Below are 26,895 nucleotides of genomic sequence, written 5' to 3'. Positions count from 1 at the left end.
CAATCCAAACTGCCAAAATGTGTGGCAAAATAACCCAGCGACAGATTTGTTTATTGAACAGGCTCCACGTTCCAATTTTTTAAAAATAACTTTTACACTATTTAATTTTTACTGTTTCAACAAGTTCTGACCAGAAATTGTTAGATTCCACTACAAATCCTGAAATGCAAATTGATGAGCAATCTTGAACTGTTTATCAATCTAAGAAAAGAAAGACTACAAACAAGGAAATCCATTCAGTTCATCTTCCTTGTTTGAAAGACTCCTAAATGTAATCAAACATTTAAGTCATATTTCTTTTCTGGAGTACTAAATCTTAATTGGACATTTATCTCAAACAATTCAATAGAAGAATTAGATTAAAGGCACAGAATCCTTATTAAGAGGTTAATATTTTCAGTATGCAGCCAACATTAATTTGAATTATAATTCACTGCATTACCTAATAAATGGGCTGAATAAAGTGGTCTGTTGGGACATCCCATGACATACCATGGAGAATCTGAACAGCTGTTATTTCATTTCTTCTTTTGGCCCAGACTTTAGTACTATAGGACAAAAGTGAATGGTAACTGTTTTATGAAAATAACCATTTAACTTCTCACTCATCTACAATGAATCCTGATCTGAGACCAATTAAACAAAAGTATGAAACAGGTTATCTTTGATAACACTGAAACCAAAACAAGTTTAGAAAGGAAGCCTTTGAAGCTTATACCAATTACCTTGTGTAACCTCTTCAGTTAAAATAGGACACCCATTGTTTTTTTGTCCTTATACTATCAGGAAAGCTGTATTCTCCCGATAAGCCAAGAGAAATGAATCTTAAGATGAATTTTGGATTACAGAACAAAAGACAAGCTGCAAACAATATAACAGCCATTCACCCCTCAGGCTGGTTAGGTGGTTCAGTGGCCAATTCCAAGATTTCATCCAGTTGTGCTCAAATAAGGCCAGACACCCACACCTCTTTGTGTAAAGAAGGGCTTCCTATACTGCTCTCAGAAAGAATACAGCTTCAATTTCCAGTTTTGACCCCGTCCTTGATTAACAGTAATTAATAAATGTGCCTTCGTCCTCTCAAAGTAAAACATTCAATGAATAGGAGCACCCTGATGGCTGCAAATCCAAGACAAGCTTACGTTTTGTGCTGCTGCATTTTTTGTTGGCAACCCTTCTGGGTCCTTGTCAGTACACTTGTCAGGTGGAGGCAACGTGTTTAGTCTACTGCGTCAGTTTTCAGCTTTAGTGTTCCTACAAGACGATTTCTGCATTTCTACATAGAGGTTCCAATTTCCCACAAATCATTTAATATACTGGTGTTCAGCACTTTTGTATAAAAACACAAAATCTACTCGTTCTAATTAGTGTTTTTTTTAATTTAGCAGAAAGCAGATTTCAAAACATCCCCCCCCCAAAACAAATTGACATATCCTTGTTAAAACCTTATATAACTTATAAAAAGACTTCTACTGTTCCAAGGGAAACAGTTACAATTTACATGTGCCACATTGAGGACACCATACTATAATCTCAAAGACACTCATTAAGAACCAAAAAAAAGTAAAGACAAAAAAAATCACCTTCTGATAAAAGAAGCTAAGAATTGAAACCCCATGTAATCCTATTATAATCTGTGTGTGTGTCTTGATAGCAGTGGTGGCTCACATCTTTTAATCTTGTCTCAATTCTGGGGCCTGCTGCAGGGCGTTACTATCAGAACAGCAGGTGTAGACTGCACTATCTGCATCATAGCTTTGGGTCAGAAACAAACCACTGGATGTCTCAAAAGGTGAGGACCGCACAAGGCACTATTAGCAGTACACTGGCGCTTACGGGGAAGAGCACTGTGACATGTGATCAACATCAATACAGTTCCAGAGGAACAGTGGCTGTTAGCCATAGTCTTGCAGGGCCACAGTCTTGCTCTTCCAGGGTGTTTACATGACCATTTGATTCACACCTGGAGACTGTGCTTAACTGGTTCCAATTAGTTCACAAGTTCAGCTGATACATCCAGCAAAATGAAACCAATTAGTTCACAGGTTCAGCTGATACTTGCAGCAAAATGAAATCTAGCAAACCTGTGGTGCTGTAGGACTGGGGTTACCCGCAACTGCAGCTTGGAAACAGCCCATTCAGAAAAGGCAAATCAATTTGGTTGTTATCTTTAGGTGCTTAGTGCTTGCTCCCCCTCTTCTGCCACCTGGACAAGGATTTATCTATCCTTGGTGTTAAAGGATGGCAAACCCAATGTGCTGGCCATGTGCTGACCTGTGTAGCTTCTCACCACAAAGATTGAAACTCTTACAATACTGAATACAATTCCTTAATATACACAGTGCAGCTAGAATGGAGAGCCCATGGAGGGAAGAAAAAAACATTTGTGGGCTGGATGAAACAAATACCTATTGTGTTAGTGATTCCTGTATTCTGCAGCAGCAATGCGAATTATGAGGTGAATAAACTACTAGTGTGCAATAAATACTGGGGCAGTTGATTCGGCTGTCGCTGATAAAATAATTTAAGAAAATGAGTACGTCTTTCTCCACTTCATCCCTAGCAAGCTCCGAACATTCAGATCAGGTGCCAGGCGATCATCATTCCTACTGCATCCCCATCTCCATGCACCAACAGCAGAAAGAAGCCGATCGAATAGTTCCAGGCACTTTGGAGTTTGGAAAAGGGTCCAGAATTTGCTAGAGTTGAATCATCGCAGAATGCGGTCGACTAAAGGCTTCCGTTCCAGTCTCACAGACTGAATTTGACCCCCTCTCTTCCACTACCACAACAAGCTCTTTTTCCAATCGTCTTTTGGGCATCTGGTTACACAGCTCTGTATACAGAGAACTTGGGTACCTCTTAGAGGTTGTGTTTTTATTTTTTCCCCGCATTTTCAATCCCTCCCCTTCCCCAGTGTGTTTATCAGATAAGATTTCTGAACACAAGTCTTTTGAACTCCTCTTGCTCTCGTTGCTGTGGCGTTCAGTTTCAAAAGTGCTCTGAGGTAGCCCTGTGCTCAAGGCCAGTTAAAACAGTCAAACATTGACTTGACAAACACAGGAGCATCTTCAGTCCTGGCTTCACATGGAAACAGTCTTTTTCATACTTATTTTATCAGGCACCTGAGGAGAGACAGGACAGAAAGGCATGAGAATCAGTTATTTAAATATCAGATCAAACACTAATACAATTGCAAAGCAACTCAAGAGTTATCTTGATATCATCAGAAGACACGGTGTTCTATAGAAGTAATTGCTACAGGTTGATAGATTCTTCACATCAGCTTAGTTTATTGAAAAGGGACAGTGTACAACTCTTTAGCTGAACCAGAGTTAGAGAAAAAGCTCATTTGCATTTGTAGTCCCTGGTTTTTGAGCTATTTGGAGCATGAAATATTTGCCTTCCATTCTAAAGAGGATGTGTAAAGTTTGTGAGTTTCATAAACGGTGGTTATATTGCCAAAGTAGCACTTGAGCATCACAATTATCGGACTGAAAAAATTAGGTTTACAATAAGTCAGATGGAATTGGGTTAACAGAGCAGCAAAAAAAAAAAACCAAAAAAAACAGCCAACCTACACCCAACACTAGTCCTTAAGGGCAAGAGCCCAGAAAGTTTTTGGGGTCCTTTTAAATCTCCAGCTCCTAGAGAGCAAGTAAGGGCTTTAGCTTGTTAAACAATGAGCTGAACTGGGTAATTATTAGCTCACAACATAAGCCAGGAACCTTTCAGCCATCCAGGACTGGAGAGGTGTGTTCCTGGTTTTACAGTTAACTATTCCAGACTATTCCCACAATCAAGGCCTCAAGTTATACAGCTCCCCTGTCTACTAATTCCCACAATCAGTAATGTGGGATTTCATTTCCATGATGAAGCTCCTGGGGGGCTTGTTAGAACAGTTAAAACCCAGTGGCCAGCTGCAAAATCTACCTCTGTATTAAAGCTCCTTAACCAATCCCTTCAAGGTAAGATGCATTTCTTACAGCACCTTTATAACCCTAAAATGGTAATGGAAAACTATGTGAAATTGGACTATCCCTTTACCTGCTGAAAAGCTTTAACAACTGCTTTGCTACACTATACCGTGCTCTCAGCCTACAGAGACTAAAATGGCAACAAACGATCAAACAGTAGTCTGTTCTGCCCTTCCTCTGTCTAATTTCAGGAGTCACATGTGCAGGGCAAGAAACAGGGGAACATCAGCTGCAGAAATGTACAAGCACAGTGCAGGGACTCAAAGTAAAACACATATCAACCAGCACCATTCTTAAAGGACAAAATATGTCAATGCATTTTTAATAAGTTGCATTTAATTAGAAAAAGACCATTCCTTAGCTGAACTTTGTGTTGGTCCATGTTTTGTTCGCCTTGCTGCTGTTGAAAGAAAGTGTTGTGATGCCACATTGAATCTGGGTCTGCATGCCTGGGATGTGTGATAGTAGGAGGAAACTCATTGAGATGCTGCAGAACAGAAATCTGACAGCAAGGAGACGTGTGTGGATCACATTATGTTCATTCTATGTGAAACAGTGAGCAATAAAGCCAATTATTGCACACAAAAATCACTATCCGCTTACCTGCAATACATAACACATTCAACGTTTTGACCCTGAGCACCTGTACTTTGATCTGCTGAAAAGTTAAAATCGAATTTCCACATGACCCCTCTGGCTGGAAAGGCCTGTCATCCCGTGTCTGTATGTTTAAGCATTACAGTGCATCCCACAGAACTCAACAAGGCAGAAGGCCGTTCTGAATGTTTCAGCGACAGTTGAACAGCAAGTAAAGATGTGAACCTTTCTTCACGCGCATATATGTGAGCTTTTAAACAGGAAGTAAAAACAAAACAGCAAGTCAAGTGCTTAGCAACTAAAAAGAATTACTCTTTTTCTAGTCTCAAGATCATTCACTTCTAAATGATCTTGGTTCAACACCTAATAATTTCTCTTCCTTCATAAAGCTCTTCACTTTCTTGAAGAATCTCACTTCACTACAAACAAAAAGCTGAACAAATAACTGAAGAGGCAGTATGCCTAGCTCAACGACAAAAAAACAAACCTTAATCTTTAGAATAAAGTCAAATTGTGGACAACTGTCACCGTTTCCTAATTCAACAATGTCAAAACCCAGCCCTTGGCACCACAGACTTCCCATAAGAAAGAAAACAGCCCAGATAAGTTTACTACCTTAGCTGTAAGATGCTTCTGAAATTGGAATCACATTTCTTAACTTTTCAATGGACATCCTGGTCATTCAGTGTTGATAAACCTTTCATATTAGCCTGTTAACTTCAAACAACTTTATAAAATTAAACATACAAAAAGCATTCTATTCCAGATCTTATGCATAGGCACATTAATATTATATACGTACAAAGGTGAAGGCCTGCGCTCAAGGTTGCAAAGCAGATAGTCCACATTTTGCACAAGCTGATAAAGGAAACACAGTATGAAGTGAAAGGAATCCAAGTAACCTGGTCATAGTATAATTTTAAAATGCTCCTGATTTTATAGGGCTTTTTAAAAAAAACCTACATGACTGTAATGCATTAAAAAAAGTGTAGAAACTGGTTTGGCGCTCTAAACAAACAATAAGGCAGGCATTCTGTTTGGCTCAGGGGCAGAGCGGTGAAAGATTTGAGAAGAAGTTTCTCCTTTATACCTCTAGGGGCCGCTATTAATTATGTCAAACTATAACCAATAGGGAAAACATTCTATCGTACCTACTGCATGGAAGCATATTAGCACCACGGAGAAAAAAAAGTTATTGCATTAAATTAGATAGCATTGCATTTAAACGATGTGTTAAACAATACTACCTAATATATTAATAGATTTCAATATGTAATATTGAACCATGCAACTGTGTGCGGACATTAACCACTGAAAATATCGGCATAGTCCTCTTTGTGCAGATTAGTCTAAAGGAGCACATGTAAGATCTTCTGTATACATGCAGTAAAATCCCCTATGACGGAGCACTCCCGGGTTAAATGCAAGTCATTTTCACTATTTTTGTGAAAAGCAGAATGCGACTTTGCAAAAGTATTGTATACTTCGCATGAAACTGCAGTAATATGCAGATAGGCTGTTGTCTACTTAAAACATTTAAGCACAAAAAACCCAAAGGCTTTCAGCCCATGCTTAAGTCAAATACGTTTGAATTCAGAATTACGTAGCAAATGGAAGGAAACTGTCACTAGAAGAGAGAAGAAACACTACGTGCGTGTCGGTTTGTACAGACATTAACGTAAAGACATACAGGAATGCAAAACAAGAACAATTCCAGGACAGCACGCAAGTTGCTGCCATAGCCTACAGAAATATACATTTATGAAGACAGTCCTGTTGCTGGCATTGTGCTAGCAGCAGTATCTCATCATAACACAGTGTTATCTCGTTTAAACACGAAAACACTTTTCCTCCGTGGCGCTAACATGCTTCAATTTACATAGAACTACAGTCCAAGATCACTGAAATCTTTCCATTTTCATCATGCTCAATTAAAAACAAAACATGCTTAGCTTCTAGAGAAAAACAAATCAGAATTGTTCAGATCAGCTCATGTTTTCCCAAACCTAGAAGTAGGTACAAAAGTTTCCCAGATGTTTCATTTACTACCTAGACTACAGTGTCTTTTTCCTCATGCGACTGGATGCATTCATTAGTGCAGGCGTATAATTCAATAACCAGCAGGTCTTTTAACCAAAGAGATCAAGGCTGGAATGGGCAAGGGGAGACTGCACATTTTTAAATGGAAGTACTTTGTACTTGTTTAATTCTTTGAAATTATTTCTTTAAAAAAAACAAGTTTGGGATTATTTGTAATGTGTAAACAACTTGAACCATTAAAATTACCATGACAGTAATACTTTCTACTTAAGCATGGCTACATTTTCTTATTCAGCATTGCTCTCTTAATGCAAGAACTAATATTTATGCAGCTGAGACCTCAGCACAACCTTAGCTAATACTATTTCTAGGTTCACTATGTGTGGCTCAAAACAGAATATAGAAAACAGTGCTGCACTATCTAGGATCTCTCTGCAGTTAAAGGAAGTTAGCTTTCTTTCTTTTTAGAGCACCTTTTCGGAATATTCTGCCTTCTACCAAAGTAACTTTTCATTTTCAGTATATCCTCGCAGTTTGCTTGCTGGGAACACTTCCCTGGACGCATCCGATATTCCCGAGCATCTACGCAACCTGCACGCATGAGAAGAAGCAGTGTTGAAGCTGGCCAGCTCAGTCTGCTCATCCCATTCCTCTTAATACCACCATGGTATTAATGCATGATGGAAAGAAGAGCAACTGCTCCTACAATTCTGAAATAAGCTGCTACAAGGGTTCCATCGCTGAAGGCAACTGGATCTGCCAGCTTTAAAGTTTTAAAGGGAAGTGTAGAAGTTATCGTATAACCCCACCACAACAGATATGCTAGACATCTGCAGCATTAAGCACCTTCACCACAACAATCGACACCGAAAGACAAATCGGTAGAAAAACTTCACTTGCTTTTCTTGCCTGAAACCTTAGTCAGCATGGTATTAAACTCTACTTGCTCTTTTGTAACTTGCATGCCGACAGCTCTCCCCTCGAATATTTTCTATTCACGTGTTAGCGGAAGGCCTTTCACAGAGGGGTGAGAACCCTATTGCGGCGTCTCCATTCTCAAGCAAAAGCATGAAACTAGACTCTGTGCTTGACCTTCCTTCTCCTTGTGCAGGTACGGAGGTTGTAGTTGTCAGCTAAGTCATAGAGACAACTAGCTATTCACAACTGGAAATCTTAAGTGTTGGGAAAAAAGCGTACATGTTACATTTATTATTTAATCCTCCTGCTGCTTTTTCAAACATGTCACTATAGACAAATGCCACTTAACGTTGCATCATTGGCCAGGTCAGGAAACCTAAATGCTAACCAAACACTGCGGGTTTTGATTGTGAAAACTAACAACAAAATACTTCTTAACTAAGCCAGGTATGTCTGAATTATATTCAGCTTTAATGTCCCCTGCTTTTCCGAGAACAGGTAGTGCACCGAGAGAAAACGTGTTACACCTCAACCCGATATAATTTCACTCATTTTGTTTAGTAAGGGAGAATCGATGACTTCATCATCTGCATTTTCACCTTAAAGGGTATTCGGGTATGACAACACGAATGTAATGTGCTGAAAAGAAGAACAGAACCCAATGTTTTAATAACAAGGAAAAAAAAATGACACCACCACTTACTTTCTTCATCTGAATCAAAGCCAAAGAAAGCCTGACACTTCTTCTGGGCGAGATGGCTCTGCAGTTCTTCTGCTTTGTCAAAGAGTGCGAAACACTTAGTGCACCTGTGTCTCTGAACACCGCCAGCCTGCTCCGACTGCGGCGCGGAGCTGGGAGACTCTGCCTTGGCGGGCGATTTCCTGCGCTTGGGCATGCTGATGTACTGCTCAGCAAGGTACGCCGAAGGCGGAGGCCGGATGAACGGCTTTTTGGAAGTGCCCCCGTAGGAGTAAACTTCATCGTCGTACCGTCGGGGCTTTTTAAGGGCTGCCGTGGAAGCGTCCTGGGGTAGGGGGGCCTTTTCCGGATCCTTTCCGGCAACCCCCTCCGATTTAATTTCCGTCGGACCGGTGTCTTTCTTCCCCGCCTCCGGCGCGTGGTCCTGCAGATCCCGTGCCTGAGCTGCTCCTTCCGGCAGCTGAGCAGAAGCTGGCTTTTCTTCATCGGCATGCCCATTTAACAGCTGTCCATCGGAAAACCTGCCGCCCGCAGAATGCTCCCCCGCACCATCTTCTGGCTGCTCCAGGGATTTGGCCTCTGGTGTGGCAACCTTGACTTCCACTGAATTTAAGACGGATTTGCCTCCTCCACTAGGTATGTAGGTCTTTGGCTGTGCAGATTCTTTTCGGACTTTCAGATCTTGGACGGGAGCCTCTTGTGCGTCTTTTTTTCTTTTTCTTTTCACCAGGATGCCACTGGCCTCCGCGGAGTTGAGCCCGGAAGCTGCTGCTGCTGGACTTCCGTCTAGGTTTGTCATTAGGGAGTAATGCCAACATTCGTGCTCATGCAGCAGGGAGAGATCAGAAAAAAGTTCAAAGCATTCTGGAAAACTACACTGTGCCTGAAACTGCGAGTGGGTTTTTAGGTGCTGCCCAAGTTCCGCTTGCGTTTTGAACCTTTCGCTGCAGTTGTAGTGCTGGCAGAAATACCTGTGAGCACCATCATGCCTCTTGAGGTGGTCTGAGTAATGCTGCAGACACAGAAATTTTCTTTGGCAATACTGGCACTTTCCCTTTGTCCAGAGAAATGTACACTCCTGGACTTTCATATCATTCGGGTGAGCTTTCTTTACATGTTTAACGAGAACCCACTGTCTAACAAAAGACCTCGCACACCCCTCTGCGGGGCATCTGAATTGTTCTTTCTGGCACTCTGACTTTTGCTTTGAAATAGATCCGTTAGCTCTCTGCACCACTGACTGATCTTTTGCAGCACATGCAATTTCATTTTTGTCACTCTTCAGCAAACCTTGTGACTCATTACTTACATGTTCTAGATTTACATTAATTCTGTTATGGTTTTCTACATGATTTTCTACTTCCGCCACTGAATGTTTAAGATCTGGAGGTAAAGATATGACGTCACGCTCGCAAGTTTCAGAAGTTCCATTTTCAACTGGAGTGCAATTTTCATTGCTTTGGGTATCTGGCGGACGCTTTTTGCTTTTCATTTTCTGAAGGTGTTCCTTCAGGTGATTAAGCATGAAATTCCTTTGCTTGTATGTTTTACCACATAGTACACAACGCAGGTTTCCTTTTTGTAGATGAACCAATGCATGGCGTTTTATGTGTCCACCCATGAAGTCTTTGTTGCACAACATACAACGATGCCTGGGCACACAGTTTTCACTTCTGCTCAAAGTATTACCCAAAACTGTTTTTGGAGAGCTTTTGAAATCAGGATCATTTCCTGGTGGTGATACAGTATGCTGCTCTTGCTCAAGTTTTGGAGGGGAAGCAGCCTGTTTCACAGTGTCATCTGGTTCGCTAGCCTCTACGGGAGCTCTATTGGTTTCTTCAACAAATGAATCTAGACCGTGAGTTAAAACCTCTGGTTCTGCAACTAAAGCCTCAGGTGTACAGACCAGCTCTGCCACATGAGCCTCAAGCACAGTATCCAGTTCTATGACAAGACCTTGAGGGGACTTATCCCGAGCTACCACAGGACCTTCTGGAAGTACATCTGGAAGCCCTTGCTCCAGCACAGTGCACTCAGGTATGTTGTCCTGCATTACAGTGGGCAGTTCCGCATTCTCTTCTGGTGCTTTGACAGGGGACTGAATTGTATTCTCCTCCTCATCCTTAATGTCCATCTGGCCATCAGTCCCGTTATCGTGCTGTTGCAAGGTGGCATCACCTACTTCTATGTTACTGGACTGCTGGACTTCACAAGCTTCAGCTATGGGTTCTTGTGGCAGAACGGGTTCCTCCACTGTCGTGTTGTCTTCTGGCTTGACAGGAGGTTCTGGTTCCCTCTCACTCAGATCTATAGAGGGCTCTTCTGCACAGGTATCCTGGTGGTTGATCGTCGAGTCTTCTGGAGCCACATCCGTTTGCTCGATTAGTTCTTGCGGCTGTTCAACCACCTCTAGTTTTTCAACAGGTATTTCTATCGCCTCGTTATCGGGGAAGGACACTTCCAGCATTGTATCCAGAAGGGGTGTTTCTAGGGAGTCTAGGGATTGGTAGGAAACTTGCATCGGTGAAGCCCTTTCTGGAGACTGAGGGGTTTCCTCTATGGTCACGGTCTCAGGTGATGGCGAAAGAGGGGTCACCTCATCAGTTGCTGGCTGCTCCTGGGAGACCTGCTGCAACTCACCTTGCCCCGTCTCGGATGCGGCGAGTTTCGGAAGCGCAACTTCCAGCGGGGATTGTGGAGGTTTCTTCCTAGGCCGCCCAACACGCCTCGGAGCACTGTTCTCTGCCTGTCTGTTGGTCTCCGGTAGAAACCAACTGGGTTTTCTACCGCGACGTTTCAGGGTTTTTTTTTCTGCCTGTCGGCCGAGGTGTCTTTGTTGTCTTTTGGAGAGCTGTTTCATGGAGTTTTCCTGAATCATATCGAGCTGTCTTAGGGATCGCCTTAATGCCGATGTATCTATAACTTTAACACGTTTTCCAGGTTTTCTTCCTCGCCTCCTGATGGGGATCTCTGAGGCTGCCTCCGACTGCCTAATGCAACGTTTAGGAGCAGGCTTACGCTGGTCTTTAACAGAGTAGTTCATCAATTGGCTAGTGTGCTTGTCTGGAATTTCCGAATGCATTTTATATGTCTCTTTAATACTATAATTTTGAATCCATTTATCATCCTCCACAGTCTCATTCAGGGCTGCTTTCATCACTTTCTCACTCATCAAGGACAGGCAGTTCGTCTTTAGCGTGATCAAGTTCCAAAATTCTGGATCAAAAAACAATCCCCTCTTCAGGATCTGGAGCAATTCGAAACGTATGTGGTTTTTAATTACACTGGAATCCATTTGATACTCCTGGTCAGGGTAGGTGTAGAGAAGATAAACGATCTTGTAAGAGTCCACTGTGCGCTCCAGGAAGAAAACAAGAAGCGCACAGGCTCTGCAAACCTCCAAGTCATTTGGAAGAAGATAAGCAATCATCTTGTACACAAGGGACTTGGTGACTGGGTCGTGACGGAGATCCATCTGAAGAGCACATGCACATAGCTCGACGCAAAACTGCAAGCCTTCTTCTCCCAGCTGGAAAGAAGACAAACCAAAGCATATCAACGATTAATATGTTAATACCATTTTTTTTATCTCAAATCCAGAAGAACATCAATAGGTAAAAAGCACCCTGGTATTTTCAGGACATAGTTTGCATGTTAGTTAAAACTGCAGGGCTAGAGATACTGGAGTAGGCTAATCAATAATTAGCCAGGGTATGCTTGGCCTTCAATGAAAACAAACGTAAATTTTCATTTTTGTTAGCACCTTACAAAAAAATGAATTGCTGCCCTGGAATTGGTCCAGAGAAGAACTGGCAGATATATATCCCTGTGTTTAAAGCAATGTCCTGCTCTGACAGGAAAGCTCTAAAAGAACTGAATATTTTTAGTCTTCAACAAAAAAGCCTCAAGGAATCAGGTGACCTGGTAATTAAAATCCTCAGGGGCTCTGATATGGTCAACTCATTGGCTACTCCAGAATCAAGTGGAACAACTTGTTTCTGAATCACAACACAAGTGAAGAATATGTGGATAAGGCACTTAAACCAAGAACACATGATACTTTAAATTTAAAAGTGGAGGTAGGTCTATAACCAGCCATGCTGCCAAAGCTGATATTGATTTCTTTCAAAAAACGGGCATAAGAGATCCTTTGCTCAATAACCCGTTGGAGACCAAAAGAGATAGATGGGCCTGCATCTCCAAATTAGCACTAAAGATCCTGAGAGGCACTCATGGGCCTCACTTTGGAGAGTCCGTAAGCAGGAGGCTGAGAAACAACCTGCAGTTTCAAATTATTAAAAGAAAAAAAAAGTAGCACCGATTGTCCCTCCAGGTGCTATTAAACCCTTAGAATACATTCAGGACAGGCATCCTTAGTTCTGCTTAATGCTGTTAATGTTTTACAGCTCTACAGAGCACAAAAAACAAACAATCCCCGTGTAGCCTGTGTTCTATTTTACTTTTCTCCTCTTTATGAAGGTCTTATCTTGGTCACCTGCTGAACACCAGTACCAGAGAACCTATACCCCCTTCCCTTGGGAAAGATGAAGCCTTTAAATAGGAAAAAGACACTCACTTCAGCCTTAATTATCTTCATGAAGGGAAAAATCATTTTAACATTTGTCGCAGTTGACATCAGTTGATGGCATTCTTCTAAGAAGTCCTGCTTGGAAGGGTTAGCCCGCAGCTGAAGTTTGCTCCATATGAAGATAAGATCCCTAGGCAATAAATAAAAAAGTGAGAATACATAATATACAAACAGTAACATTCTTCTACCGATAAATGGAGAGACAACAAGCAAATTTTATTAAAGAGAAAACATTATGGTATTCTCAAATTATGACATAAAATCATTCCACCTTTGACTTTCAACTCAAGTTCTATATTACTGAAGACAGCAAAAAAACTTACCAGATATAATACATATCACCATTCTGCAGCTGCTGGGTTAGAAATGCTTTGCACAGCACCAACAGCAAGTCATCCTTCTCCTCATTCTCAGTGTTGCAGATGATCTCCACAGCATCCTTCCCATCAATCATTGCCATCTGTTGAGGGACAGCAAGTTCACTGCTAAAGCCAAGGTGGAGTGAGCACATCACATGACAGTGATCCCTGACAGACACCTCTGGGTCTGCAGTGCCAGCCAGGGAATTGGGAAAAACAGATCACAACACCTACTTAAGTGCTGTATCTCTTATGAAAATGGACTCGGGACTTCACAATGAAAACACTTGCAGCTCCAATACATGTGAACTGAAGAGCAGTTGCCACAAGATTAGAGGCTTAACATGATGCGCCAGCACACCACAGAAAAGCCAGTAGTAATAACTTGAAAGAGAGTATAGGATAAGAGGAAAGGTGTGAAATCCATACATGGGTGGAATTCAACTGGGACACGTTAAAATATGCACACACTGGTCTTGTTTGTTAATTTAATAAAATCAGGTTAAATGTATTCTATCTTAAACCCAAGATCAATGTTACAGGTAGTACAGGACAATTATTTAATTCCTTCAATTAGGTATTTGTCTCCTAAAGGATGTCAAAGCTCCTTCCACATAAGAGGGGATCCTGACATCAGCATCGCTGCTACACAGCAGATTAGTGAGAACCTTCTTTACCTGTTGAAATAGTCAAGAAAATGTATTGAGGCCAAATCTTGCAGGCCCTGAAAGGAATTTAACCTGAACACTAGGGTAAATACCCTTATTCTCCTTACCTCCTTTTGAAGATGATCATATAAAGATGCTTTTAAAAGGCAGGTTAAATAAGCTTGATGGAAATACAGATGTCTTCCCACTTCTGAATGCTGTATACAGCACTTGGACAGTGCCACAGCCTCCTGGATACGTTCACAGGCTAGTAAGTAACGAACCCGGAACTCAAAGAAAGCTGGAACTTCTGAGCTTAAGTATCTGTCCACTGTTAACAAATAAACAAAAAAAACACTCCTTAGATTAAACCGATAGGACTGCTTCCCAACAAGATTCCTCTTTTCATACAGTACCTGTTAAACAGAAATGGCTTGTTAGAGGGTGAAGCAGTGCCCTAACTTCTTGCTCCATATTCAGCAGGCATTGTGGAATTGTGAACATTGAGAACACACTGAAAAGACGTGATGAAAATATATAATGCACAAGTACTGTAACATGCCATACACCATTTCACTTGCAGAGTAATCTAGAATTTTTTCTATGGTTTTACAAAATACACAAATAAAGAGCATTTGAAATATTTCCATCCATCCATTTTCTAACCACTTCTTCCAATTCATGTTTGTGGATGAACCAGACCCCATCCCAGCAAGAACTGATGCAAGGCAGGAAACACCCTGCCATCACAGGGCACAATAGAGACACATGCACTCACATCAGGTCAGTTTTCCCAGAAGCAAACTAACCTATCAGTATGTCTTTGGAATGTGGGAGGAAACTGGAGCACCCAGAGAAAATCCATGATAACATGAGAGAACATATAAACGTCACACAGATAGCACTGCATTGAGCACTGAGTGATTCAGAATGGAACCCAGTGCCCCAGAGCTGAGCCCCTTGCTGGCCCCAATTTTAAATAAAACAAAGTGTTAACTTGATTTATACGTCTTAAACATTGTCTATTAGGGCTGGGAGGGAGGTCAAGATCAGTTTTTCCCAATGCCACGTGTCCAACCAATTCCAATGCTGCGAATGTTAAAAAACAAATCAATCAGAACGGGATAGAAAGGAGAATCTGGAATTGACCCCAAACCTAATGTCAATCCAAGTAAAATACTTAATTCAACTGTTCAACACTCAGTCACGAACAGTACCTTCTTCCTGATGTTGTGGCATCTCCTTCAGGATAGCCTGCAAAACTGGATTCTCCCAGGGGCCACCTTCTTTAACAATCTGTTTCACCAGCATGAGGTACATATTTCCATGGCCCAATAGGCATGAGTGGCATTCCTTTATGACAAGAAGTACAGAATCAATAACTGTAATACAGGACACAAGAGGCCTATGCTCATAATATACTAGCACTATAAATTAGGAATCTATTTTTAAAAACAGATGCTTCGAAATGCTGAGATTGCCAAAAGTTTATTATAGTCTGAACTGTAACACTTTGAGATTTTCCTCATCTTCAATTTCTTGCAGTGATTCTGGCTCACCTGAAATGAGTCAAGAATGTCTTTCAATGGATCCTCCAAGAATTCATCCTTACCAAAAAATAGCAGTAGTTCAAAAAAGCTCCTGTGATGACAAAAAATTAGTTGATGACAAACATACCCATGTGCCAAAAGAAACAGATTAGCTTAACTAATGAATACAATTCTTAAACATTCTCATAAAACTTTTCAACATCAGAAATATTTAGAACACAGTGGGTGGATCCATAATCATCCAGGCGGATGCTGCACATCGGTGGTGGTGGAGCAGAGTCCCCATTACCTGTAAAGCGCTTTGAGTGAGTGTCCAGAAAAGCACTATATAAGTGTAAGCAATTATTATTATATTATAAAGAAGATACAAATGAAGAGTTTCTGTCTTCTGGGAGAATGACGAAATCTTCCACTTGCATGCAAGATCGGTTTGCAGAATATCCCGTGCATACTGGGATACTTCAAGAAACCTGACAAAGTCTCTGACCCAGTAAGCTATTACTAAAAAAAAAACAAGCAAGATGGGCCAAATAGGCTGTTGTCATTTCTTACCTTGCTAACACTGGTGGTAAAGTAAACTTCAGCGGACACTAAACCAAGGGATTATAGTTTCAGTCTCAGTCAGCCACTAAGTTTTTTTTACCTACAGTTGAAGTTACTTTGCTGAGCCATATTACTTGAATAAAATAAAAATACTCTCCCGACATCAAGCTACTAAGACCAAACAATAGTATTATGGCTTTCAAGCATCCGGGGTTGACTGCTGTTGCGTTAACTGTGCATCCATATGTACTCACAAGGCAAGGCTGCTCAAGGTATACTGAACGTGCTCACAGTCAGCAGGGAAGGTGGCAATGCCTTGGGTGAAGCAGCACAGTGCCGTTCGGAGCACCTGCAACTGAGGCAGCGGCACCTGGCATCGTCCAGTGTGTTCTTCAACCACCTTCAAAAAGACAAAGACAGTACGGCTCACACATGGAATTACCAACTGGTTACTGGTAAATGAAGAAAAGCACCTTCAGCATTTTCCTTTAGCTTGGTCGTTAAATTCCATTGTGTTACATGATCAGTATAACAGTGCAGCATTATTTGCAATGTCAGACACAAAACCTGTGAGGAAGGTATTGCTCATGGCATTTGAGTCTGTGCAGCTGAGTTGCAAAGCCTGTTTGCAAGACACCACCTTTAATCATTTCTCTAGTCTTGTCACCCGTCATGCTGCATATGGTGATTAGGAAGAAACATGAATGGTTCTTCCAGTTACTCCAAAGAATGCTGCACTGAGCCATGTTGTTTACAGAACAGCAGCGGATACATCAGAGGTGTTGATAAGCCTGGCGTACAAGCCTTTGACGGTTTTCCATTGTGACACTTGTAGCTGAAGTTAATTTTGAAAGGAGCATTACTGGAAGTAAGCTGCTTTCTTCACATGAAGGACAGAAGAATAGAAGAAAAACAACTACAGGTATCAAACTGAGACATATCCACATCCTTCAGGTGAGACCTTAAACCAGAGCACTGTGGCCTAGTGGCATGCCTTTAGACATTAACGGGAATGTGGCACGGAATTTTGGAAAAGTAAAATATGAGAGACGCAAAAAACGAAAAGTGTAGTGTTGCTCATTCGGCATACATACTAAACTGAAGACGGTTCATGTGGGAATCAAGTGTAGTGCAAGTTCAGTTTTTCAAGTTTGATGGACATAAACACAAACGGAGAAGATCTGAGGTCTTTTAATAATAATAATAATAATAATAATAATAATAATAATTGCTTACACTTATATAGCGCTTTTTCTGGACACTCCACTCAAAGCGCTTTACAGGTAATGGGGGCTCCCCTCCACCACCACCAATGTGCAGCCCCACCTGGATGATGCGACGGCAGCCATAGTGCGCCAGAACGCTCACCACACATCAGCGATCAGTGGGGAGGAGAGCAGAGTAATGAAGCCAATTCATAGAAGGGGATTGTTAGGAGGCCATGATTGATAAAGGCCGATGGGAAATTTGGCCAGGACGCCGGGGTACACTCCTACTCTTTTCGAGAAACGCCCTGGGATTTTTAATGACCACAGAGAGTCAGGACCTCGGTTTTACGTCTCATCCGAAGGACGGCGCCTGTTTACAGTATAGTGTCCCCGTCACTACACTGGGGCATTAGGACCCACATGAGCCGCAGGGTGAGCGCCCCCTGCTGGCCCCACTAACACCACTATCACTTGAAGCAAGATTGGATTAAATACTGAGATATGGTTTGTTTCTAATAGTCTGCATGTGGGGTGAGTAGGCCACTAAATCTGCATTTATGCAAGTATCCCGTTTGAGATGGAAAAGGTTGAGGAATTCTACATTAAACCAAGGGGTTAAGAGTAGGGGGATTGCTACAATGCCCCCTTAACTGAACTAGTGAAGCAATTTCTCATTTCTCCCACTGTTGTGGTCCCTTTAGTTTATATATGGTGCTTTAGGATCCTTTGGGATGAAACTTGTTGTGCAAAGGCAAACCACTATTACTTCACTTGAAAGCTTGTGCAATACTTTTGTACCTCTATACTTTCTATACCTCCTCATAACTGCTCTTTATTAATGTAACTGATGCACCAAAACCTAACAGCCTCCTGCAGTCACACCCCTGTACAAGTATCTTCTAAATGTATTTTTGACAGCGATCTTCTGTTACTTTATCTTGATCGTAATAAAATGAATCAGTAAAAATGGACAGCGAGGTGGGAGTGGCACATCTATTGCATGCTAACTTCACAGAAATATATCTAGAACTCATACTGTGCCTACTGCAGTCTTGGATACAGGATAAAAACCTGAGAGGGCTGTTCTAAATGCAATGACATACTTATGCGTGGACTGCCTTCACAGGCATAATTCTTATTCATTTGGGACAACGGAACCACTACTCTCATTACTCTTCACATACACTTGGGTATCTATATGAAAGCTGTCGATAAACAGCCACTACTGCTTTTCTTCATTTGTATATAACAGAAACATCAAGGTATTAAACTCCCAATTGCAACAGTTACATTTAAGAAAACTAGCATCCAACTACCACTAAAGCACGTTGCATCGATAAAGTCATCTGTACAGATCAAAGATTTAACAGAAGTGACAGATGCCTGACAAAAGACCACAACCAAACCAACCTGCACTTTCAAAACTGAATGAATAACCATCAGTGGTAAGATCGCGATATATGAACACTACCTGATGTACTTTAAACGGTACAGTGAATCACTGTTCACATCAATGTTTTTTTTTTCCTCAGTCATCCTAGGACAAAGTAACTTCTCTACAGTGTTAATTGTATTTTTTTTTCAGTTGCGAGTTTCATATAATGTCAGACTGAACGCCCTTTCCACGAACACACCTAATACTGAATATAAAACGTCAGGGACCAGTCCAGAAAAAAACAAATCCACGTTAAACAGGTGGTCATGACACAGAGCCAGATCCTTTCCCAGTTCACGAAAACGTAGCTCTCTAACCAATTCAAATTCCACTGGAATTAACGATTCAAGACAATGTCACCGAACGGGCTGTACAGGCAATAATCCAAATCGCATTAACAAAGGGATTTCAAAAACCGAGTGTGCACAAGACCACCTTTTCAAAGACCTGCTAACAAGCCGTTCAAGAAAAAAAAGGGACTACAACGGCTGTCAAAATGTCAGCCCACGACAGGTTTTACTATTGCACTCTGTCAGCCAGAGTTCCCACATTCCAGTTTACATTAAACGTCAACCCCATCGCCGGACCCCCCGCACACCTGCTGAGTTCGTCTAAATCTTGATAAGACTAACCCTCACCGGCTGCACGTCCCTTGGGCGTTGTTACACCTCTCGGATACAAACAGAAGGAAAACTAACGACCCCCTCCGACGCGCAAAAAAAAAAAGTTTCAGCCTGTGCCGCCTTCCTACAAATATGGGAAGTATATCATCTACAGGTCTGCCGTCTGCTGCAGCGGACGTTGTATCCTAAAAATTGCACTCCAATGCACAGGAAGGTGGTTTTGCCAGGGCATCCCCACCGCATCCAGATTAAATATGTCCTCACGGTGACACCTCACAAAAATGCAACAGCAAATCCGAACACACATTTGGCAAAGAAGGCGACTCTACCGGCAACGACCGACCATCATTCTGACGCAAGGAAAATAGACCAGAGACGGGCATTGCAAGTCTGGGGTCTTTAAATGAGGGCTCACACCCCATAAAATGCTTTTCTACAGTGGAAGTAGCACTGTTATTGTGTCGGGGGTGGCTTGTGTGTTGGTTTGTATGTGTAGGGGGCTGTTGTTTTACAAAATGTCACTAATTAAAGTGCTGCAAAAGACCAAGGAAGATTTGCTTCGCTTTGCGTGTGGACGAACGACCGTTTATGAAAGATGAAAAACACATATCTTAACTACAAACGGAATAATAAAAAAGTAAACATTAACAGGAGTGATCATACTGGGGGAGGGGAACGCTTTTGGTAAATTACTCTACAGTCCCACCAGGCGCTAACCGCAGAGACTCGACTTACCTGACAAAACCTGGTACAGTACAGCTTGCTCTGGAGCCCGTTCCCGCCCTTCCCGCCATTGTCCAACAAACTCTCCAGCTCTTCTTTGAGTCTCTCTGAATCCAAATCGCTCTCCTCTTCCGCCATGCTGCTCGTCTTACCCTGCGCGTACAACAACCACAGAGCCCTAGCGAAGCTCGCTTCCTGCTCCGCCCACCTGCCGGCTCTCTATTGGGTCTCACTCACATCCATCACGAGTCTCTTCCACTTGTGGTGAGTTCTGATTGGTTACTTGTGACAGTCAATCAGTTTGTAACCCCCACACGCCCCTTCTTCGAGTACGGGTCCTCTGATTGGACAAAGGTCATAATCAATCACACTAAAACCCAATTCCCCTTTTTAAGAGCGCACCACCTTGATTTGTTCGTGTTTTGGAAGAGTCAGATGGGGAGATTAATTGCATTTCATCTGTTGATAAGCATGTACACTGTAGTCTTTTGTATTTGGTGTGCGTGCTCAGTGAAAAAAACAGATTATTTTTCCTGCAACGAAAGAAACGTTATGTGCTATGACGTTGATTTCTATACTCCAAGTGTACTTTGGGCCAAGGACTGTTTTGACGTGTGTAAATACGAGGCATTCTTCTGCTACCAAATATCATTCATCTTTCAGCGTAAGACACACGTAAAAAAAGCTAAATGCATATCTTGAAAATCATATTAATCGATTGACAACATCACTTTTTAGTTTTATTACAATGTCAGTTGATATTTCATCGAAGAGTTTTCACCATCTTGCATACATTTCTTGAACTAATTGGAGCAGACCCCACCACATACTGTACACAAAAAAGGCGTTAGCTTATTATTGTAACAATAACTTTAATGTAGTTTAGGATTTCTAATGCTTAGGTCATGGACGTGGCTACTGCTAACATTTTTGTTCGTGATATTACACTAATTGGTACATTTCTGGTTAACTCAACGCTAATGTGCCTGTTGGTTATGTTGGACTACAAGTACCATAATGCAGTGGGAAATGAGAACTCCACCTGTCAATAAGCACGTGGAGCCAATATTTTTGTACCTTTTAAAACTGACCTTGAGTGCTGACGTCTGCAATTCAGAAGTACATGCTATGCTCTTGATCATCCCATTTACCGTTCTTGTATTTGAATAAGATTATGTATTGCAGAACCTTCCCATTTAAAATTCGGTTTAACCTGGTTTATTCAGAAAACGTCTAGATGATGTCCTATTAACTCCCAAATACTCCGAACGGCCTTCTTTGGTTTGTCAGTGTCCTTACGTTTTCTGAGATTTTGTTTTTTATTGTATGATTTTTTTCTTTGAAATTATATACGTTTTAACTGCTGAAAAATTAAACTATAGAGTTAATTGGATCCATCTTCCCAATGAAAGTAGTCAAAGCAGCAAAGTCGAGCTACCGAACATTAAAATCTATAGTTGTCTTAAAAAACACGGTGTAAAAATAGGTGTGAATGTGTGATCCTTGAAGCCAAGGACTCCTTCGAGTCCTGTAGATATTTGTCTTTCAGAAGAGTTAGTTATGTGCTGTAAGTCAGGCCTTGCTTGTTTTCACATTTAAATACCTTAAATACGTTAATAAAATAGTTTCCATAAATTGAAGCAAACTAATTATTAATTATTATACATATCCAGACAAACTATCTTTTATTCAAAAACTGCATTTTCCTGCACATGAAATTCCGTTTCTGCTATTTTCCTTGTTTGGCTGAGGAATAATTTCTCCTACCTGCTTTGTATAAACATTCAGAATAAAGATAAACGAATGACAGTTTTAGTATTTGCGTTTTGTGTTAGTTTGATGTAGGATTATCTGATGGAAAAGAACTATTCGTCTAATTTTATAACATTTAAAAATCCATTTAATTCATGGCTTAAAACTAATCAATTATGCAATCATTATTTTCTGATATCTTAATATCTCTAACACGACTGACTGATTTATATTTATTTTGATTTTTCCTTTTTGATGTACACTTTACCTTTTATAATATCTATTTATCATACAGTATGTTTTGATATGTTTATTTATCTATGTCTTGTATTTTGTTGGTTGTGTACCTAGGGGTACCTAGGGGCGACATATTTTAGCTAACTGGTGAGGTTTAACAGCTTGTCCTGTGCACTCAACTAAACTCAACAGCACGCCTTTGGCCTTTGTTCTCTTTGTTATTTTAAAATATCTTTGACAGTGGTCATTTTTTTCTGTTATTTTAAGTTGTTCAACGTGACGTGATAAATTCCAAAATAAGGCATTTTTGTGTTACTGTTATTGAGATTGAATTGTGATCTTTGGGCGCCCTCTAATGGCATGCAAACTTGCGCCCTCTAGTGGTGTAAAATTATGTTGTCTTAATTAAGCAAATACTTCGTGAACACCTTAATCATATATGTGAAACATTAAAACATTGAAACATTGCATTTCATTTGCATTGTGAGTCTGTCTCCCAACAGTGTTTTGTGTTTCAGTCACACCTTGGACTTAGTCATCGCAAATGACTCTTTCCCATTTATCTTATCTTGAACTAGGCCTTTCTGAGCACCTCCAGTAGCTGTTCTCTTCGATATAGAATTGTCTCAAACTCTCTACTCTCAAGCTCAAGTTTTCATCCACCGACCAAACTAGGTTTGCTGATTTTGCTCTGTCCTCATTGTCTTGCTTTTTAACTCTGACACTCTGGGAGACAAGATACAAGTGTTTAATAGCTCTTTTTTAACTCCACTTCACACCTTAGCGCCTCTTAACAATCTTCTTTACTCCCTCTGCCCCATGGTATACTGAACAACTGCACTCAGTGAAGGTAGCCTCCCACTAAGTAGAATGTAGGGGGCGTTTTTCGGATTGGAATGTAAGTCTTCAGTCTTGGAAGGAGAACTTGACTGAGTACAAGGAAGCACAGTCTCCTAGTTCTAGCTACTTCTCCCAAATCGAGAGCAACCATAGCAATCCTAGTTACCTGTTCACATCCCTCAATAGACAGCTTAAGCCAAACCACTCTATCATATTACCTGCTTCTTCTCAACTTTGCAGCTCTTTCTTAAGACATCATCCAACTTCACATTCTCTTCTCCACACACATTTTTCCTACACTCCTCCCTGCTTGCCTAGATTGCTGCTTCCCTTCTTTCTAGTTTCTCTCAACGTGAACGCCTTAGTAAATTGGGATCGCATACGAAGGCCACAACCTGTTTATTAGATCCCCATTCCTTACTGTTTCATTTCAATTCATTTGTTCTGCCCTCTGTCCTGTTGTCTTCAACATCCTAAACAAGTCACTGAGCACTGGTATGGTACCGATGGCCTTTAAAACAGCTGCTGTTACCCCTGTGCCAAAAATAAAAACAAATACGGTCCCAGACAACCTAAGCAATTTTTGCTTTATATCCACCCTACATTTTCTTCCTAAAAATCTAGAACATGCTGTTTCAATTCCAATAAACAACCAACTCATTGCAAATATGCTCTGCAAACCCTTCCAGTCTGGTTTCACACAATCACACAGCACGGAAACTGCTCTGGTTAAATTAGCTAACGATCTTCTTATGGCTTCCAATTCCGGTTCTATATCTGTCCTTATTCTCCTTGACTTTATTGCTGATTTTGACACTGTTAACAATGACATCTTACTATCCCGTCTTGAGACTGTGTTTGGAGTTTCTGACACTGCTCTTAAATGGTTCAACTCTTACCTTCCTGTTTGCCGATACTTTGTCTCTCTCGAGGGTTTCAGTTCTGAAGTTGGGTTTGTAAACTCTGGTGTCCCTCAGGGCTCAATACTCACCCACCTACTCTTCAGCATTTACATGTTCCTACTTGGTCAGCTGTTAAGATCACATGGTCTGAATGATCATTTCTTTACTGATGATATTCAAATCTATATCCATATTATACCCGACACTGAAGTGGCTGTCTCTACACTTTCTAATTGCATCTCCAACCTAAAAAGCTGGATGATTCAGCATTTCCTTAATTTAAACTGCGACAAGACTGAATTCATACTTCTTGGCAATTTCCATCAACTATGTAAAGTCAATGACAGATAATGACAATGATGCTTGACCCACATGTGCAAAATACGGTAAAAACATCAATCTTCCATTTCAGAAATATCTCCAGTCTATATCCATGGTTGTCTCTGACTGTAGCTGAAAAGCAGGTCAACAGATTTGTTTTCTTTAGAATTGATTGCTGCTGGGGTATCTACTGTAAGTCCACACTGAACACACTTCAAACTTGTCCAGAATTCGTCAGCCCAAATCCTGACCGGGTCACATACAAGTGATCTCTTCTGTCCTTGCAATGGCTTCCTATCAGATTTGTGCTGACTTCAAAATTCTCATGTTGACCTAAAAGTCCTACATGGTTTGGAACCACAGGACATATCTGACATTATCTTCCTACTCCCCACTTTGCAATCTTCAGTCATCTCATTCTGGTCTCCTGTTTGTCCCCCAAGCTCATTAATATACATTTGGGTGACAAGGCCTTCTTCTGCTGTATCCCAGAGCTCTGAAATTCTATCTCCAAAGATGTCAGAGAGTCACCTTCCCTGAGCACTTTCAAATTCAAAATCTTCTGAAGTAAGACCTTTGCTTGACTGATGCTTGTGTCCCTTTACAGCTTCTACTGTATTCTAAACCCTTGTTTATATTTGCTTTAACTCCGTTATCTCCTGTTATTGTTTTTTTCTTACTATGAAGTTACTATGAACTTTTAAAGGTGCTATATAAAATAAATTGTATTATTATTAAATGCCCAATGATATGTTTGTATCGTGTTTGTAAATGTTGTTGAAATTGCATCTTCTTAGACATCACATGCTCATGCAATTAAAGCATTTTTAATATGAATTTGAACATTATAGTTCTTGGAGGAAAAAAAATTCTTTAACTCAACCAAGGAAGTACTAATGAAGAACTCTAGTCAAACTTCCATTTTTCCCAGTTTGAAAGAAATTTGGTGTGTCGAGTCATAGAGGAATGGGTTTGGACATCCTTAACCTTGGATGTTTTTCACAGTTCCTAAAATATTCTATACAAACAGAAGAAGTCTTATGTCTCCAGCTTCAAGCTATGAAATGCAAGTGGGGTTTTGACAGTGGACAGTAGCTTATTTGATTGCAACATGGCATTTCAGTTGTTTGATGTTTGTCAAGATCTGATTTGAATCAACATGGCACTTACTGTGCTTTTTGGTTTTGGATATGGTGTAGTTCCTCCGATTAAATCTATTTTTCTCCTATAACATAGTTTGGCAGTGTGGTGCAGGAACCTTTGTTGATAGAAGTTATTCATTGTGGGGTTTTTTCCCCTAAATGGTGCCATTAACTAGTTTGCTGTGGTATCTTGAGGAATCCTTTAATGTTGCCACCTGGTTCCTAAATTTAAGTTCAGGACTGGACTCTAGTGCTGTCTTGTGATTTGCATGACTCCTTATTTTGTGGGTGTGATTCGGTATGTGGTGGGCAGAGCTGCTAGTGGCCTGTGCCCAGCCCCTGGGCCTTTATTAGTGGAGCAGCTCATGAGGGAGGAGCTGTGGATGAGCTGTGTGGCCAGAGCACTGGGGGATGCATTGCAAAACCTATGACTCCCTGTTGACTCAGGAAGTACAGGCTCCTCAGGAACTCATGGTTATTGGCTTCCTACTGGCTGCTGTGGCACTGCTAGCCAGTCTGGTGGGAGGGGTCTTCAACTCTAGCATGGGTCTCCATGGCAGCAGGGGTTTCATTTATTCTTACTGGCCTGCCCTGCTTTGTACTGGCCTGCTGACTGGGCCAATAGTGTTATCTGGGACTTCTATAATTCCCTAGTAGAACTAGGCATGACCACATTCATCTGCTTGGGCTCCTCTGCACTGATCTTTATGTGCTACTTGTGTCCAAAGAAGAGAAGTAGAGACAGATACAACAACCAAAGAGCCCTAGCGAGCCTCACCGCCCACCTGCCAGCCTACTATTGGGTCAATCTCACATCCATCATAAGGCTCTTCTAATTTTGGTGGCTTCTGACTGGATATCTGTGACAGTCAATCAACTAAGCAACCTTCACATGCCCTCTAATAAGGCTTACATTTAAGAGCCTGGAATATTGCAAAGGCACAAAAGAGCTACTGTTGTCTTTGGGTTTGACAAGACTGAGAATCAGGGAGGTGTGGTTTTGGAAAGAGAAGGGTTTCACGCTGTGGATATGATGGATACTGGTGGCTGCTATATTCTGTGGAATGACTGAAGAGAAATGTAGCTCTTTATGAACATTTGCATCTGTGGAAAGACTTTGTACCATATTATATGTTTAACAAAAGAATAGCATAAAATGCCTTTCATTTGGAGACTGTAGCTGAAAGAAAGCTACAGTACATCTTAAAATCACTGGATTTTAATTTTAATTATTACTATTATTATTGTGAGATGAATACTTCTCTCATGACCAATTGTAACCTTGTGGAAACACTAGAGGGTAGTATTGACTGTAACGGTGTTTTCCCAGTGCAGAAAATGATAATGCTGACTTTTTCTTCTGTTCCAGACAGCTCAAGAGCCCATGGGGGCCATCTAGAAGGTACTGTTCCATAGGTGAATTGCATAGTAGATTTTTAGCACCATCAGGATTCTCTAAGTCAAAAATAAATGCCCTGTTCATTCACAGGGTAGTAACCTTGTTTAAAAAAGATCCACCTATATTCTGTGTTTCCCTTGTAATTAGGAACCTTCTATGAAAGCTTTCACGTCTATAATGCCCTGTCATGCCCTGTCAGTCAAATGAAATTCTCATATGAGTTTAAATACAGGTTTTCAGAGTTGGTAGGATTAAGCAAACATTTTAAGTATGTACCTTTAAATAGCAGAGCATGCCTGGGACTGGATGTGTTCTGCTATGTAGCAGAGCAAAGCAGCCACCAGCACCCCACAAAGAAGGACAAGAGCACTCTAAACAAGAATACAACAAAGAT

At 41.1% G+C, this 26,895-nt stretch overlaps 1 protein-coding gene across 1 annotated transcript; it reads right to left on the bottom strand.

Annotated features, from left to right (window-relative positions):
- Nucleotides 1-1,361: 1,361 nt before the first annotated feature.
- Nucleotides 1,362-20,055, bottom strand: znf654 (zinc finger protein 654). Its single transcript, XM_088914470.1, has 9 exons — nt 19,921-20,055; nt 16,174-16,319; nt 15,386-15,467; nt 15,044-15,179; nt 13,955-14,157; nt 13,144-13,280; nt 12,809-12,950; nt 8,236-11,761; nt 1,362-3,125 (listed from the first exon to the last, which is right to left on the bottom strand). The coding sequence occupies exons 1-9, from the start codon at nt 20,044-20,046 to the stop codon at nt 3,118-3,120; spliced, it is 4,506 nt and encodes a 1,501-aa protein (XP_088770596.1). The 5' UTR covers nt 20,047-20,055; the 3' UTR covers nt 1,362-3,117.
- Between the last annotated feature and the right edge of the window lie 6,840 nt (nt 20,056-26,895).

This window comes from Atractosteus spatula, chromosome 4 (assembly GCF_055471065.1).
Source record: "Atractosteus spatula isolate fAtrSpa1 chromosome 4, fAtrSpa1.hap1, whole genome shotgun sequence".
NCBI classification, from domain to species: Eukaryota; Metazoa; Chordata; class Actinopteri; order Semionotiformes; family Lepisosteidae; genus Atractosteus; species Atractosteus spatula.
Note: the sequence above shows the minus strand (reverse complement) of the source record. Positions and strands in the feature narration are given on the sequence as shown.